This window comes from Rhinopithecus bieti, unplaced genomic scaffold, assembly GCF_001698545.2.
Source record: "Rhinopithecus bieti isolate Rb0 unplaced genomic scaffold, ASM169854v2 scaffold_31548, whole genome shotgun sequence".
Lineage (NCBI taxonomy): Eukaryota > Metazoa > Chordata > Mammalia > Primates > Cercopithecidae > Rhinopithecus > Rhinopithecus bieti.
This window is the reverse complement of record NW_016814470.1, coordinates 3240790-3251235: the sequence shown is the minus strand read 5'-3', so window position 1 is coordinate 3251235 and position 10446 is coordinate 3240790. Positions and strand designations below refer to the sequence as shown.

The window sequence follows — 10446 nt, the reverse complement described above, 5'->3', positions numbered from 1 at the left end:
GGCGGATGGGGGGGTGCTCTACTTCCTTTCCCATACTCCTTTGTCTGTCTTGGTGATTTGGTTCAACCTGGTTCACCTGCTTCCAGACACAGGCCAGAGGGGGTTACAGTATTACAGTATGACTGTTCAGGACCACCAGTTCCTCCATAAGAATCGGGGCACAGTATGACTCTTCAGGCCCCCAACTTGCTGGCGGTTGCCTGACGGGCCAAGTCATAGAGCTAAGGATATGAAGGCATCCAGGCCTATTCTCTCAGTTTACTGGGAGATAAAGGAGAAGTGACTTGTCTAAGGTCACTCAGCAAATTCAAGTCACAACAAGTGTCCTCAGTGCTGGTCGGGGCCCTGTGCACCATTTCACACTCACCATGGCAATGGGGCGCCCAAAGTCCAGAACCCAGTTCTGCAGCGTGAAGTAGAACCAGAGGTCGAGGTGGAAGGGAGCTGTGCGGGCAGCCTCATCAGCGCTGACAGAGCCATGCCTGGGAAGGAACCAGACGAGAGAGGTCAGCTCTTCTCTCCTCCTCCACCAAAATCTTCCCCTGAGATCAGCCACAAAGAGGTCTGGGGACTTGAGGACAGGAGGAGACACACACAGTTGAGTTCTAGGGATAGGGTTTTGCTGGAAATACTGGGGTCTGGCCCTGCGGTCCAGGGGAAGGTGGACTTCAGCTGCCTCGACCTTAGCTTCCCTGTGATTCGGGAAGGAAACAGCTGAACAGGTATAACTGCTGGGGTTTCTCCCCTACTGAATGATGGAGGAAATCAAGTAAGGCAAAGGATGCAGTCATGGTTGAAAAGCATGAAACATGATGATGGATGATGGCAGCTGACCTCAGTTGAGCACTTACTGTATTCCAGGCACTACTGTTAACTGTTTACATGTATTATCTCATTTAATCCTCACAGAAACCTTTCAAGGCTGAAATATTACCCCCATTTTACAAATGAAAAACCTGAGGCCCAAGAGGCTCAATAACTTGCTCAAGGTCACACAGCTAAGGATTTGAACCCAAATGATAGAGCTCCTGAGCTTATACTTTTAACCTCCATCCCATAGTTGAGTCCACCATGATGGGTCTATGGGATGGGTGTGTGACCAGAGCTGGGCCAATCAGAGCCCTCCAATGAAATGGGCCTTAGAGACTGAAACGGGCAGGGCCTCCTGCTCCCTTGATTCCAGCACTATGAGGTCAGGTTGGGCTGCTGGTGCTTCTCTTCTCAGCAGGCCACAGTGGAACCTGAGGAGCCAGCAGAAGCGAGGTGATGTGAGAGACACAGGAAGTGGAGTACCGCCTCACCACATATCTTTGGAGGCCTGTCCCTCTCAATAAACAGTTGGTCATCTGCTGTTCGCAGATGCACTGAAGTTGCAGGACCAGTGCTGCCTCCTCTGGGAAGCCCTCCCTGATGAAGCTTTTCCCAAAGCCCCACCAGCGCACTGCAGGGAGCGCTTCAACGCCAACTCAGTCTGGCATGATGGGGCTGGAATTGTACTCTCCCATCTAGACCCTCGAGAACAGGGGTGACCTTTAAGGCTCTCCCAACTCACCCACCTCCCTAGCAGACTCCAAATCCTCTTTACAGAGTCTCTGCAATTACTTGCACGCCTCCAGGGACAACAGGTGCATGCCATCATGATCGGCTAATTTTTTTTTTTTGGTAGAGGTGAGGTCTCACTATGTTGCCCAGGCTGGTCTCAAATTCCTGGGCTCAAGTAATGAACCCATATCAGCCATCCATAGTGCTGGGATTACGGCTGTGAGCCACCATGCCCGGCCAACAGCTTGCTATTCTGTTTTTGATTACTAGGCTTATCAGGAGATCAAGTTAGAAAGGGATCAGCGTGGCCTAGGGCAATACACAAAGCTTGCATGAGAGAAGGGAGCCTCAAAGCAGGGATGGATGAATCTAACTAGGCAGAAAAGCAGGAGAGCAGGGTAAAGGCCTGGAGGTAGAAGTGAAGAAGGTTCTGCATGGAGCGGAGATGCCTGGCTTACTGGAGCCAGAGAAAGAGAAGGGAGGGGCGGTTGGATCTTCAGATTGGACAGATAGCCAGTAACAGTGAGGACTGCTCAGTGGTCTGAGACGAGTGACCAACAGAGGCCCCACCCAGCTCCTTCTTCAGTGGCCATCAGGGTAAGGCCTCAAAAAGCAGACAGTGATAACCTCCAGGCCCAGAGAACTTAGGTGGTGAAAGAGATAACAGCTTTCAGTTTCTTGCTCTGATTCCTCCAAACTGGGCAAAAAGTAGGATGTTCGGTAAGAGGAATAAAGGGATTTTGAAAGCATGAACACTTAGATGTGTGTATCTGGAAGTTATGTGTACCTAGCACACACTAGAGGCTCGGTGACTACTTCTCCTCCACCTCAGGAAGCACCTCGGCCAATGAGAATCCCTGCCATTAGTCCAGCCTAACTTAGTAGGACAGGGAAAAAAAAAAAAAAAAAAGAGCGGGGCTGGGCCCAGTGGCTCACGCCTGTAATCCCAGCACTCTGGGAAGCTGAGGTGGGCAGATCACCTGAGGTCAGGAGTTCGAGACCAGCCTGGCCAACATAGTGAAACCCTGTCTCTATATAAAATACTAAATTAGCCAGGCATGGTGGTGCGTGCCTGTAATCCCANGCTCGGTGACTACTTCTCCTCCACCTCAGGAAGCACCTCGGCCAATGAGAATCCCTGCCATTAGTCCAGCCTAACTTAGTAGGACAGGGAAAAAAAAAAAAAAAAAAGAGCGGGGGCTGGGCCCAGTGGCTCACGCCTGTAATCCCAGCACTCTGGGAAGCTGAGGTGGGCAGATCACCTGAGGTCAGGAGTTCGAGACCAGCCTGGCCAACATAGTGAAACCCTGTCTCTATATAAAAATACTAAATTAGCCAGGCATGGTGGTGCGTGCCTGTAATCCCAGCTACTTGGGAGGCTGAGGCAGGAGAATCGCTTAAACCTGGGAGGCGGAGGTTGCAGTGAGCCGAGATCGCACCATTGCACTCCAGCCTGGGCAAAAAAAGTGAAACTATCTCAAAAAAATAAATAAAATCTAAAAAAAAAAAAAATTAAAAATTAACTGGGTATGGTGGCACACATCTGTAGTTCCAGCTACTTAGGAGGCTGAGACGGGATGATCACTTAAGCCTGGAAGGTCGAGGCTGCAGTGAGCTATGACAGCACCACTGAACTTTAGCCTGGGTGACAGAGTAACAGTTTATCACCAACAAAAAAAAAAAAAAAAAAAAAAAAAAAAAAAAAGCAGGCGCACAGAGTGGATACTCAGCAACCAGCTTGCAAATTAAGATTAAACTGGGCGCAGTGGCTCATGCCTGTAATCCCAGCACTTTGGGAGGCCGAGACGGGCGGATCACGAGGTCAGGAGATCAAGACCATCGTGGCTAACACGGTGAAACCCTGTCTCTACTAAAACTTCAAAAAATTAGCCAGGCGCAGTGGTGGGCGCCTGTAGTCCCAGCTACTCGGGAGGCTGAGGCAGGAGAACGGCGCGAACCCGGGAGGCAGAGCTTGCAGTGAGCTGAAATCGCGCCACTGCACTCCAGCCTGGGTGACAGAGCGAGACCCCCTTTAATAAAAAAAAAAAAAAAAGCAAATTTAACTGTTAAACATTCTTTGGCTCTGTTAGAACAGTATTTATTAAATACATGGCTTAAATAACATACACATTATATATTAATTTTCAATGTTCAGAGTCAATCCACAGATAAAACATGGAAGATAATTATGGTTTTAAAGCAGCAGATAATTATAGTCTACTTTGATAACATGAAAACAGAGGACAGAAATTGTAGGAAAGGGTGACGAAAGCTAAAGTTAAGGGTAAGGGACTAATATCCTCTTTTTATTTTTTATTTTTTGAGACAAGGTCTTGCTCTGCTGCCCAGGCTGGAGTGCAGTGGCACAGTCATGGCTCATTGCAGCCTTGACCTCCCAGGCTCAAGCAATCCTCCCATCTCAGCCTCCTGAGTAGTTAGGGCCACAGAAAGGCATGTGCTGCCACACACGGCTAATTTTTAAAATTTTTCATTTTTTCTAAAAGGAATCAAAGGCTGGGCACAGTGGTTCATGCCTGTAATCCCAGTACTTTGGGAGGTCAAGGCGGGTGGATCACCCGAGGTCAGGAGTTAGAGACCAGCCTGGCCAACGTGGTGAAACCTCATCTCTAGTAAAAATACAAAAATTAGCTGGGCGTGGTGGCGGGCACCTGTAATCCCAGCTACTCAGGAGGCTGAGGCAGAATTGCTTGAACTCAGGAGGTGGAGGTTGCACTGAGCCGAGGTCGCACCACTGCACTCTAGCCTGGGGGACAAGAGTGAAACTCTGTCTCAAAAAAATAATAAAATAAAATAAAATAAACCAAGAAATAGCCGTTGAGTGTAGTTTAAGAGTGTGGACTTGGCCGGGCACGGTGGCTCATGCCTGTAATCCCAGCATGTTGGGAGGCTGAGGTGGGCGAATCACAAGGTCAAAAGTTTGAGACCAGCCTGGCCAACATGGTGAAATGCCATCTCTACCAAAAATACAAAAAATTAGCTGGGCGTGGTGGCAGGCGCCTGTAATCCCAGCTACTCGGGACGCTGAGGCAAGAGAATCGCTTGAACCTGGGAGGCAGAGGTTGCAGTGACCCGAGATCACACCACTGCACTCCAACCTGGGTGACAGTGCGAGGTTCCATCTCAAAAAAAAAAAAAAAAAGAGTGTGGACTTTGGAGTCTATTTGGGTTCATATCCCAGCTCTGCTTCTAACCAGATCTTCAGCAAGTCACTTAACTTCTTGGGCCTCGATGTCCTCATTTGTAAAATGGAGATAATAGTAGATCCTATATCTCCCTTTTTTTTTTTTTTTTTTGTTTGAGACAGAGTCTCGCTCTTGTTGCCCAGGCTGGAGTGGTGCGATCTCGGCTCACCGCAACCTCCACCTCCTGGGTTCAAGTAATTCTCCTGCCTCAGCCTCCCGAGCAGCTGGGACTACAAGCGCACGCCACCATGCCTGGCTAATTTTTGTATTTTTGGTAGAGACAGGGTTTCTCCATGTTGGTCAGGCTGGTCTTGAACTCCTGACCTCGTGATCCTCCCACCTCGGCCTCCCAAAGTGCGGGGACTACAGGCATGAGCCACAGCGCCTGGCCAGTAGATCCTGTGTCAAGGGTCGTGGTTTAATTAATAATTAATTAATTAAGCAAATTAAATAATTTTTTTAATTAATTAAGCAAAAACTTAAGAGCAGGGCCTGATTCACAGAAAGTGCTACATAGTGTTTGCTATTGTTACAAGCCTATTATTTGAAAATACGAATTTGACTCTGGTAAAGCTAAGCTGATTGTCTGGTGCCAGGGAAGGGTGGGACAGGGATTGCTGCTTTTTAAAACTTGAAGATTTTGTTATTGGATTTATCATGGGCATTAATTATAATATTTTTTTCTTTTTTTTGAGACAGAGTCTCACTGTTGTCCAGGCTGGAGCGCAGTGGCGCGATCTCGGCTCACTACAACCTCCGCCTCCCAGGCTCAAGGGATCCTGGTGCCTCAGCCTCCTAAGTAGCTGGGATTACAGGCACGGGCCACCACACCTGGATAATTTTTGTATATTTTAGTATGGACGGGGATTCTCCATGTTGGCCAGGCTGGTCTTGAACCCCTGGACTCAAGTGATCCACCCACTTTGGCCTCCCAAAGTGCGGGGATTACAGGCCATGGCACCCGGCCTAATTATAATACTTTCATTATAATACAAAAACTGGCAACAAAGCAGGTGGAAGCTGGAATGGGTTACCTTAAGAGGCAGTGAGCAAAGCACAGATGCAGCAGAGAAAATCCAAGCATCCTAGGAATTGGACAGGATGATTCTGCCTACTGTCTCGAGCAGCAATTATACTGGGAATGGGCTGAGGCCACGCTGTGGGGGGCAGAGACACCCTGGGAGACAGAGAGTTCACGCCTCACACCACCCCCTTGGGAACACCCTGGTTAGTGGGGAGCTCACACAGGAGAAGAGGGACATCACTCCTTAGCAGCCAAAGTGGAGTCGTAAGAGCAGAGCCCATATGTCAGAAACCCTGGGTTTAGGCCCTGGTTCTTGCCAGCAAATGACGTAACCTCTCTGGGCCTCCATTTCCCCATCTGTACATTGGAAGTGACATCTGGCAGCTCATTGTCAAGACTGAGCAAGATGCTAAACATGGGAGCCCCACACAGGAGATAAAGTGGTGACCGTATCTGAGACCCACAGGCTGTTCCCACTGGGCTGTCACAGTTCAGGGCAGTCAGTGACCCCCAACTTGGCGAGGGTTCAGAACAGAGACATTCCACAAGCAGAAGAGGCTCCCCGGAAGAGGGGAGCTGGCAAATGGGTTGGGTGGAGGCCACAGCAGGGATGAAACCACTGGACACGGTGCGGGGCAGACAGCCTGGGGACTCAGCCAGTCAGGCTCCTCAGACCATCTGAGCCTGTTTCCTCATCAGTAAAATAATACTTAATTCACAGGCCGAGGGAGACAGGTGAGCTACAGTACGCGGTCTATGGTCAGTACATTGTTTCTAAGTGAAAACGGACACAGTCCACAGCTGCTCAGCCCCCATGTCCTCAGCAGCAGAAAGGAGCCCAAGCCCTCAGATTTCTCCCTTCATCCTGGTCGTACCAAAAACTTCCTAACAAGAACTTTGCGCATTGCCAGTGCTCAGAAACTTCCCACGACTCCCCAGTGACTAAAAACTATTTCCTTAACCTGTCACCTAGGACAGGAACTAGGGTGAGACAAGCGAGGCCCCCAGGGCCCAACATTTGAGGCGGCACTCACTGTCACGGCTGTGCGCCTACCCCTAAGTTTTGCACTCTAGGCCCTCACTCAAGTCCTAGATTTGCTGCAATTAAAGACCCTTCACAATCAGTCTGCATCCTCCTGTCACTTTCTTTTACAGCCGGAAAGCTCCAACACCACTAAACTCCTTGCCTTTCCCTACTGTTTCCCTGGCTGGAACAGCCTGTCTTCCCTAGGTCCCCTACAGAGTCCTCTGAGACTCAGCTCAGTGCCACTTCCTCCATGAAGCCCTCCAAGATGACCTCTCACTCCCACGTGGGCTCTGTCTCTCCTCGTCCCTACTGGACGGCAAGCCTCTCCCACCTTCACCCTGCCCACCCCCTTACTGCCTGGCACAGAGCTGGGCACACCACAGGCGCTTAAAGAATGCCTGCTGAATGCAGTGAATGTTTCTGGTAAGTAAAACGGGACGAAGGTAGAATGGAGCTCTGCTCGTCCCAACCAGATAAACCAAAAACTGAGAAGGGACCCTCATTCATTCTCTGGACGGGAGCTTCCGCCCTTCTCCGCTGTCTCTTCCATTACATTCGCACATTCTTGGGTGCCCCAGGTCAAGCAGAGAGCCTCCTGATTAACTGCAGAATCAAGTCCTACTCAGGGCTGGAAGGACCCAGACAACGCGAAGGTGGTGCCCGGAACTTGCGGATGACTTGGGGGCCCGAGTGACTAAGTGTGTGTGTCCCCATCCCCCTGGAGAGCTCTCCCAGCGCCGCGGCTGTCCCGGCGCCGGCCCGGGTCGCAGGGGAGCGCGGGAGGGGCGGAAAACCCCAAACTCCGGGCGGGGACTCCTCCAACCCGAACAACTGCGAAGCGGGGAGGCAGAGCCTCGCTGGTCCCCGGGCTCCCCAGGGGAAGAAGGAAACGCGGAAGCGCAGCCGCCAGGGTAGCGCGCTTCCAAGCCCCCCGCGCTAGGCTCCGCCCCGGCCCGCGCCGCACACGAGGTACCGGCCAGGCAGCCCTAGTAGCGTCACGTGGCCGGGCCCGAACCCCCAGTGCACAGGTGCCTAGGCCGCCAGCTCCCCGCGGCGCGCGCCCACCTGGCCTGCAGGAAGGAGGCGCCCAGCTGCGCGCCCGGGCCTCCCGCCGCTCCCGGGTGCTGCCGCCTCCGCGCCGCCTCCATGACTGTCCCGCGGGCCTCTCGGCCCTGCCTTTCCGAGGAAGAGACCGGTTCAGCTCGGCTGGCACGGCAGATGCCGCCGCAAATTCCCAGCGCGGGGCTGGTCCGGGCGGTCTGGGGCGGGGCAGGCGAGAGAGCACGGCTCCCGGGAATGAACGGGGCGGGCTGCGGGCCCGGCGGGGCGGAGGGGCAGGGAGGCGGGGCAGGTCTCCGCGAGGGGAGGGCCGGGCGCGGCGAGTGTGGCGTCCTCGTGGGGCGGTGGCTTATGGCCTGTCCGGGCTGCGCGCTTGACCACCAGCGGGCTGGGATGTGTTGGGGTCCTTTGCCTGCCTGGGTACGGGAATCTCTGCCTAGGGTGACTGAGGCCTGGGTGTTGGGCTGGGGCGGGGTAGGGACCTGGAGATAGACTAAGCTGACTCTCATGCACCCGGGGGCAGAGGGTGATGTGGGATTTCCCTTGTTCTTGCGGGTGGAGGAGAGGAGGCAGGACAGGAGACCTGCACGTGTGGCACCCGCGTGCTGCAGCACGTGGGTTGCAGATGTTCTAGTGAGGGGCCTGGGTTGCTGGCGGTGATAGTGGGAAAGAGCGAGTTTGTGACATCTAGAGTCGTGTGGGAGGTACGGTGACTGGGTCCCTGGATGTGGCGGGTGAGGAGAGAAGAGTTCAGGCAGTGGCCGGATTCTGCCCCTGGGTGGATAGTGGAGGCACACCCCGGGAAGTGGGCTGGAGCAGATTTCGTGTAAATAAAGATTCATCCTTAAACGCATTAAGCTTGAGATGGGTCAGGAAGGCTGTTGGACCGGTGGTCTGAAGCTGAGGCGAAACCTGGGAACTAACCCAGCGGTGAGGCTCTCGTGAGTCACCGGAACATACATGACAGACAGAACCTAAGGGGACAGCGTCCTCAAATGAAAAACAGAACCAAGGGTCAAACCTGAGAACCGCCTGCAGGGCAGATTGCCAGGACTTCATTAGTGGTACCACTTTGAACTAGCTGTGACGCGGGCAAATGGCTCAACCCCTCTCAGCTTCAGTTTACTCATCTGTAACAAGAAGATGCCTATTGCATCTACTACACTGGGGTTGTGATGACTAAATTAAACCCTTAGCAGAGAGCCCGGCACTGGTGGACTAGTTATTAACAGTAGCCCCTCTCGGGACCTAAGGTTTCCCTCCACAGAAAGGTTACCTTCCACACCACTCTCAACGTCACAAACTCTCTCCTTCCATGGTCTCTGTCAGCAGTCCAGCCCCCTCACTAGAACAACTGCAACTACCCTCCATTCTCCCCCACCATCCCCGTGCTATACCAGGCACACGCTACATATGCAGGTCTGCAGTCCTGCCTCCTCTTACCCAGCCTCAAGTCGCTGCAGAAGCGATATGCCTCATGGAAGGGATGTGCCTCAGATGCAAATGCAATGTGCCCTTCCCCTGGCCAGTATCTTTGGTCTGCTTCCCAGACCGTGAGGGGTCTGAGTTATGCCTATTTCTATTCTATTTTCTTTCCTGTCTTTCTTCTTGGGAGATTTTTATTGGGTTTATTTCTTTCCCCTTTGGTCAGAACCTGCATGTCCTTTCTTGGCTGTGGGAGGCTAGGGCTGCCTGCCTGGGAGTCATTTTCCATCAGCCCCATCCTGGGCTCTAGCAGCCCACAGGCCACACCTTAATTCCCACCCCAGCCCTCTGAAGAACACATTTGCTTTAAAGCTTTCTTTGTTTCATTTGATCCACACCAGGTCATAAGGAGAGCAGGTGATGTCTCTGTTTTGCAGCAGAGAAAAACCCAGGCCCTGAGCTGAAGTAGTGTACCCAAGGGTCAGCCAAGGACAGCACTCAGACCAGGCCCCAGACTTAATTCTGGTGAATCTGATCTACACATCTATCTCGGTATACACCAAAGAAGGATTGAGGCTTTCCGCTCTGACCCCAATTTCTTATCCTCTGTAGGCTTTGCAAGCCTGCTGGGCTCCAGAGGGAGGGGCATGCAGTGCCCATGATGTCATCATCGATTTAATAACACTCAGAGGTGGGCTTCCAGCCATCAGAGGATGAGGCTGTGTGGAGGGAGCCTTTCTAGCTCATTTAATCCTCCAATCCCTTAAATACAAACACATCTGCCTTCTTTCTGGAGTCTGCTGCTGCCCCTTGAGTGGAGGGGAGTCCAACCTGGCAGGGGCCGGGCCTTTCTGAATGAACAAGATGAGAATTCTCCCTGTCCAGTGGGATTATCAGCCCCCTCCCTTTCCCATCTCACCAGGACACTTTAAAAACACCATCTTCATTAGCTCTTTAAGTTGCATGAAAACTTGGGTGAGGAGAATAGAGGTAAACTGAGGGGTACACATTTTCAGGATCTTGTTTGTGATTATCTGAGAACATGGGCCCTGCACATCAGAAGGGAGTCTAGTCTAAGCTCTCTGAGCTGCAATTTCAGTGACCAGCATCAAGAAATCTTTCAGCTGAGAAGGTCCTTTGGTATTATGCATCTTGGTGGTTTTGAC

General features: G+C 52.1%; 1 protein-coding gene across 2 annotated transcripts in view; it reads right to left on the bottom strand.

Annotated features, from left to right (window-relative positions):
- Positions 1-8109, bottom strand: part of CLN6 (CLN6 transmembrane ER protein) — a 22163-nt gene extending 14054 nt beyond the window's left edge. For both annotated transcript variants that reach the window (XM_017851079.1, XM_017851078.1), the window contains exons 1-2: positions 7862-8109; positions 368-482 (exon numbers count right to left, since the gene is read on the bottom strand). In XM_017851079.1, coding sequence (XP_017706568.1) covers positions 368-482; positions 7862-7944 — 198 coding nt within the window. In that variant the 5' untranslated portion in view covers positions 7945-8109. The remainder of the gene's footprint in view (positions 1-367; positions 483-7861) is intronic.
- Positions 8110-10446: the final 2337 nt, after the last annotated feature.